We start from the raw sequence: 6,855 nt of genomic DNA, 5'->3' as shown, positions 1-6,855 counted from the left end.
ATATAATATATATATATGTTATTTACATAATTTAGTTAATTTGGGAAGCTTAAAGCTATAGAGTAAAATGTTACTGTTTGTGTCTGTTTCCACTGCTGTAGGGGTCAAACGGTCATGCAACTATGTGCCAACTCTGCTCAGAAATAAGTGGATCACCCAATGGATCCAAAATAGAAAATGCAGTCCAATCCGGGTTGAATAAGTCCTCTTCTTTGCCTGCATTACGTTAAGTCAGTCACCATTTTAAAAGACATTTACATCAACCATCTTCAGACACTTTCTTACCAAGTTTGGATTTTTGTTTGCTTTGAGGTTTTCCATTCGAGACTCGGCTACTACCATTTAAAATTTTAACTCAATACCTTGTGTTGGCTATCATTAATTAAGTGTAGCAGCATCTAATGGGGTTAACTACCACAGTTAATTCAACAGTTTTAAGCAAATCAATGTGCACACCAAATGTAACTTAAAACTGAATGAACTGTAGCTACTTTACATTGTGTATGGTGGCCATCTTTAAGAGGATTGGTTTCAAACGTTAGCCAGTTACAGTTGTGCCTCCAAGGGTTATTTCCTGAAAGTCTCCTCAAAGTCAATCCAGTGGTCCATGAGGTATTTTGCTAACAGATAGGCAGAGTTGACTACAAATAGTTGGGAAATGTTTAATCAAAAAGGGTTTTCAGTGTGTTAGCATTAAGATAAGTGTTGGGGATGAGTCTTAAGTGCTGTCACCCTATAACTTTAGCTCCAGTTGAGTCATACATCCTTGTGTGCTTTTAAGATCAGCTGGCTGTGGCAGCCATCTTGAATAGGCTTCAGCTCAAAAGTTAATGATAATTACTTTATGCAAGTTTTATTAAAACTCTCCCACTACTTTATATGATATTTTGCTAACAGACATAAAGATTACTCCATATGAATGTGTAATTTTAAACTCTTTTTTTGATTTTTGTGAAATGTATATTCTTTTTTTCCAAATTCCCTTCAAATATCTTTTCAGGGAACATTCTTGAGACAGGGGTTGCACGTTATTTAATGTATTTATTTGTATTTCTTACTTATTCTTTTGGGTGGTATGGGGATTAAAACGAGCACACGTCAGACTTTACTGCACAGACCTCATCACCTTGTGCAAAATCCTTCATGGCTTCAGTGGTGTTAGTGAGAAAAGAGAGAACAGTCTGTTTTTAAAATAGCACGGCTGATCCGAACGAACAGGAAAAGAATAGACGCTGACCCGCAGTAGCCTGAATTAAGCTCTTATCAATGGCAACTGAGACGCAACCCCCCTCCAGTGATTGGATCATTGATCTGCGCTCTGATTGGTCCGTTGGGCTGCCAGTCAGGGTTGGTTCAACTGGAGGGTTTTACGCATAGCGACTAATCTTCGCTTCTGGTTACGGACGCCCAGAGTCTGTGTCGCAGAGCGGAGACGCAGAGGAGCATCTTCTGCTACTTCCGGTGGAGAAACCAGCTCCTTTCTGCGCCTCCTTACAGAGATAAGTCAATGGAGGCTCGGTGGGTGTCGTGACTGCTCTTCACCGCCTCTCACTCTGCAGAAGACTCTGCGGTGAAGTTGCCGCAGCATCCATCCCCCCCCCGGGCAGCGCGCGCTCCATCCTCCGCGAGCATCATGGGCACCGTTCTCTCCATATCCCCCGCGAGCAAGAAGGCGTCTATCATCGAGGCTGAGGCCGCAGCGGACGGACTCAGAAACGACAAGAGCCTCAAGCGGCACTCCATGTTCGTGTCTCTGTCCTGGAAGAAGCTCGTGGCCAGTTCGGCGAAGAAGAGCGCCAAGAAAGTGACCCCGAACCCGCTGCCCACCCGCGAGCTCCCGTCCAGCCAGGTGGCGCAGCTCAACAATGAAAACATCAGGAAGACGCATCAAACCGAGGAGAGGAAGCCCAAGGCCCCCATCCCGGTGCCGGTGCCCACGGTCCCCACACAGAATGGCGACAGAGGGAGGCTGTCCTCCGTCCAGAAGCAGCCCAGCAGCTTCTCGTTGCTGTCGCCCAGGAGGATTGTGATCCAGGCGTCCACAGGAGAGCTGCTCCGGTGTCTGGGGGACTTCATGTGTCGCAGGTGCTACAAGCTGAAAGAGTTACACAGCGGGGAGGTGGTGGTGTGGTTCCGCAACATCGACCGGACTCTGTTAATGCAGGGCTGGCAGGACATCGGCTTCATCACGCCGGCCAACGTGGTGTTCGTGTACCTGCTGTGCCAGGACACGATCACGGACAGCATCGAGAGCCCGGCCGAGCTGCAGGGCGCCTTCCAGACCTGCCTTTACCTGGCCTACTCCTACATGGGCAACGAGATCTCCTACCCGCTCAAACCCTTCATCATCGACTCCAACAAGGACGTGTTCTGGGAGAGCTCGCTGCGCATCATCGACCGCCTGAGCGCAAAAATGCTCCAGCTCAACGCAGACCCGCACTTTTTCACCGAGGTCTTCCAGGACCTGAAGAACCAGCGCGACTCCAGCGAGTCCAACCTGGACCGCTGACGTGCTGAGGGAACCGAACTTGTTTTTTGAAAAAAAAATGGATGAATGTAAACAGGTGAAGGCTCCTCCACGTCTGGGCTCAACGTGTCATTCATGTTACATAACTTCCGTCAATATGGTGTTTTAGGTTACAACGTTGTAAATTTAAACTTTTAAACACGCATGCCAGTTATTATATTGTCCTCTGTCGTCTTGTCCGAGGGATTGACGTCATTGTGCGCAACAACCTGGAGCAGAACAGAAAGAGTCGGAGCTGTCCATGGTGCTGGCTCGTGCAGCCCTTTCTGCTGCTTGGAGTCCTTTTCTTTCACACCTGAGCCACTTAGCCCAGTCCACTTTCAGCACATAAGCCTAAGCCTTGTAAGCAGAGGTACTGAGCTTTTTTAACATCTCAGTCAGCTGATTGGTAAGCTGCTGAGCATGGAACAAGTGGGACAGATGGACGGAGAACAACTGTACATACTTTTCTTTGGGAAACAGGGGTGTCAGCTGTGCTTTCATTCTGCAAACTTTGACGTTAAAGGTGCTCACTGCAATGAAGAAAATCAAACGTAAAAACAAGGAGATCATGAATTATATGTAATTGTGTCGTTTGAAAAAGTTGACTTAGTAGTTTTACGGCTATCGATATATAAGGGTCTGCACTCAATGTAAAGAAAGAAGCTGAGCATAAGTACATTAAAATTGTCCGACAGCTCTTCCGTGGATGCTGCCATTGCTGACCTGTTTGTTGTCACTTCTGCTGTTTCCTTATGTAATCAAACACACAGTTGAAATTTGATCACAAATTTAGTTTGCAGTTTTTTTAAAACACTATTTGGAAAGTGTGAAATCAAACATTGGAAATGTTATTATAAGCTATATCAAATGGGGGTTTGAAAAAGTTCACTTTTACAGATCTGTTGATATTTAATTTTGAAATGTGGGTACGCACTGAATGTAAACAAAGCACTTATAATTTATTCGACTAATCTGAGCATCAAAATTACAAGCTTTCTTGATCCCAAATGTATCTTCCATAGATGCTGCCAATGTCCACCTGTTTTCAGGCCCTTCGGCTGTTTCTATGGGTAAATAAATAATGTGGCGGTTCACAACTTTTGCTTTTTTTTTTTTTTTTAAGGACACATTAACCATTGATATGGGATGTTAGCCTCTCATGCGTTATTAAAATGTGATTTCCAGCATCACTCTTCCTATAATATAAACGTACAATGAGCCGGCTCAAGCGGGAACACCGTTCTGTCATGTAACAACTGGAAACTAGATGGAATGTACACTTTTTAAGAGATTTGCTTTTAAATCTTTTATGTGCCAACTGTAAAATGGCCTAAAACGTTATGGTTTACATGCACACATCCCATATTTTGAACTTTTTTTTTTTTTTTTTTGTATGTTTGCTTTGAAAATGTTGTTTTTAGTCCGAGGGTCACAAAAACAAACAAGGTCCTATTCTGCAAAATGTGCATCGGGCCTCAATCTCCTTCACATTTAGTCTGTTTACGCTTTGAAATACAATCATTTAAAGGAAGAGAAACAATGCTATTAGCATATAACGGATAGCTATTATTTGCACATGTTTCATGTCAGTATCTATAAGCTAAAGGTGAACTCTGAGACCAAACGTGAAGATGTTGAGTCCTCTGAGAGGTCATCGCGGCGTGTTGTGAAGCCGTTGCTTTGAAAGTGAATACTGACGCTGCTATTTTTGCACAGCTGTGAACAAATGTCCATGTTTTGCACAGTGGTATGAGCCAATGGTGATGTACCGGTGTTTTCTCTCAGGCGCTGGGAATGCTTTGCCATTAGGTTTTTGTTTTTTCGTGACTTTCACCAGCTCTCTCTTTAGAATGATCATCCGCCGATAGAAACAAAATATTTTGTACAGTCCTTTTTATTTTTCTTCCTGAATGTCATGTGGAAAGTAATATTTAGGTGTGTGCTGTCTGTGGTCTTACACCACAGCTGCATTCAAACATCATTACAGCAACTGTTTAAGGTGACCATAGTCAAAATAAATTCAAGCTTCTAGTTTATTTGGTCTTTCTTGCATTAATTTATTCATTTGCATTGAATCGCTGTGTGCCCACTCACTTTTTTCGTCAGAGTTTGCACATGCCCTGCAGTTTGTGGAGAGATAATTAACACGGATGCCTTCTTATCAGCTCACAGCACCCGCTAATCCTTGATTCACAACGAACCCTCGAGACGCCGTTATGTAATAGAAATAAGTCCATGACGAAGACGGTCGCTGTAATCAGGATGTGTTGCTGCGAGACTGAAACTCTGAAGATTTGCTTTTGCGGGGGGGGGGTTGCCATGAAACTAGAACTTATAAAACAGAATCGTTACAAAACGGAGGCTAGTTTGAGAAGTTTAAAGATGTAAAACAAAAATGCTGATCTGCGCTAAACTGTGTTTATGCTCTGAAAATGTTTCAACTTAGTGCTGTTTTATATGAGGACACCAAAGTGAGGTGACACATATGTGTGGGTATTTTTGGCATCTTGTCTTTGTCCTAGCTGTTGAATTTAGGACATTATGCTGAAACGAGAACACCAACAGTTTTAACATTTGGAAAGTGAAATAGGAACCTCCTCACTTAATTTTTTTTATGTGTTTATCTAACAGTTTTGGATCATATTATTTAGATTAAAAAAGCAGGCAAATGACAATATGAATTATATCAATGTATGCTATGCATTTAATATCATTTTAATGTATAGCTCTATGAAAAAAGTAAATAAATATGCTTATGCTGCAATAAAATAGGAGTTCCGGTAGCTTCCTTCAGTTCAGATCATGGATGATTGCATGAATGAAGGCATGGAGTTGCATTGATGAGAACTTCCTCTTGGTTTTTATGAATAAACCACACAGGCTGGAAGATCCCTTCGTGTGATTGGCTGAAATCTGCTGCAGTCTCCGAACTGTCTGTGGCTCTCCTGCTCTCCCTCTCGTGTCTTTTCCAGGGACACACAATATCTATTCACAGAGCAAGAACTGAGAAAGGCAAAGATGAATTAGGCAGGGAAGAAAAGAGGGTGACCCAAAAAGAAGGAGAGTGAATGTTTACGGGTAGGCAGAGGTAGAAAGACTTATAAAGAGATTAAAGAGGCTGAATGAAAGAAGATAAAAACACAAACAGGAGATTAGAGTTAAGCTGCTCTGTTTCATTCAAGTACTGCCTTCTAATTTCACACTCACGATAAAAAAGCAGCAGCAAACCTTAATTTTGTAGCATGATTCATAATTAAACACCAAAAACACCTCGAAGGAATGAACATTACTCACCACCTTTCACACCAGAGTGTTAGACGATTGGCGACATTTTTTTTAACTTGACTTAAAGCTATTTTTGACATTTCCAAGTTAGATTAGTTTTGGTGGCCATCTTGAATGGGGTTGACTCCTGAAGTTATCATTTGTATATATACATCCCAATTGTTACTTCCTGAAATTTCTATTAAAATCCATTCAGGTGTCAAAAACATTTGGTAACAGGGATAAATAATTCCTCTAATTAATATAAAGATATATTTATAAACTATTGCATGGCAATGACGCATACATTTAAACAATGTATGTTCTCTGATCAGTTCATAAGCTTCAAGGTAGAAGCCTGCATAAGCATTACGTAACCAGCAGAGGTGTGTATATATATATATATATTTTTTTTTTTTTTTTATCAGAGAGCTTGTTTCTTCGTTGTGCTCTCTCTCTATTAGGATTCAGCTCAGGTCTCCAGCATTTGTGTCTGCCAGCCAGCTTCTGCATTCTTCTCCTCCGTGTCTCTATAGTAACGGGTAGGTAAGTGAATGAGAGCAGGGCAGAGTGAGCTGTGTAGGACTGAGCGTGGGCTCGACCGCTGCGCCGCACACAAACACTGCCGGGATCAATGGAAGACGTGCACGCTGTGTCTGTCACTGCAGGCACGTCCCTGACTCCTCCACACTCAGACTGTCGGTTCTAATCCGCCTCAGCTTTACAACTCCTGCAGCGTTGGGAACAATACAAATACAGTGCCTTGTGAAAGTATTCGGTCCCCTTGAACTTTTCAACCTTTTGTCACATTTCAGGCTTCAAACATAAAGATCTAAAATTTTAATTTTTGTGAAGAATCAACAACAAGTGGGACACAATCGTGAAGTGGAATGAAATTTATTGGATGTGTCAAACTTTTTTAACAAATAAAAAACTGAAAAGTGGGACGTGCAATATTATTCGTCCACTTTACTTTCAGTGCAGCAAACTCACTCCAGAAGTTCAGTGAGGATCTACGAATGATCCAATGTTGTCCCAAATGACTGATGATGATAAATAGAATCCACCTGTGTGTAATCAAG

At 42.2% G+C, this 6,855-nt stretch overlaps 1 protein-coding gene across 1 annotated transcript; it reads left to right on the top strand.

Moving 5' to 3' along the window:
- The first annotated feature begins 1,434 nt into the window (after nucleotides 1–1,434).
- Nucleotides 1,435–3,068, top strand: cdk5r2b (cyclin-dependent kinase 5, regulatory subunit 2b (p39)). Its single transcript, XM_037686338.1, has one exon. The coding sequence runs from the start codon at nucleotides 1,634–1,636 to the stop codon at nucleotides 2,507–2,509; it is 876 nt and encodes a 291-aa protein (XP_037542266.1). The 5' UTR covers nucleotides 1,435–1,633; the 3' UTR covers nucleotides 2,510–3,068.
- Nucleotides 3,069–6,855: the final 3,787 nt, after the last annotated feature.

Source organism: Nematolebias whitei, chromosome 13 (assembly GCF_014905685.2).
Source record: "Nematolebias whitei isolate Nwh7 chromosome 13, NemWhi1, whole genome shotgun sequence".
Classification (NCBI taxonomy): domain Eukaryota; kingdom Metazoa; phylum Chordata; class Actinopteri; order Cyprinodontiformes; family Rivulidae; genus Nematolebias; species Nematolebias whitei.
Note: the sequence above shows the minus strand (reverse complement) of the source record. Positions and strands in the feature narration are given on the sequence as shown.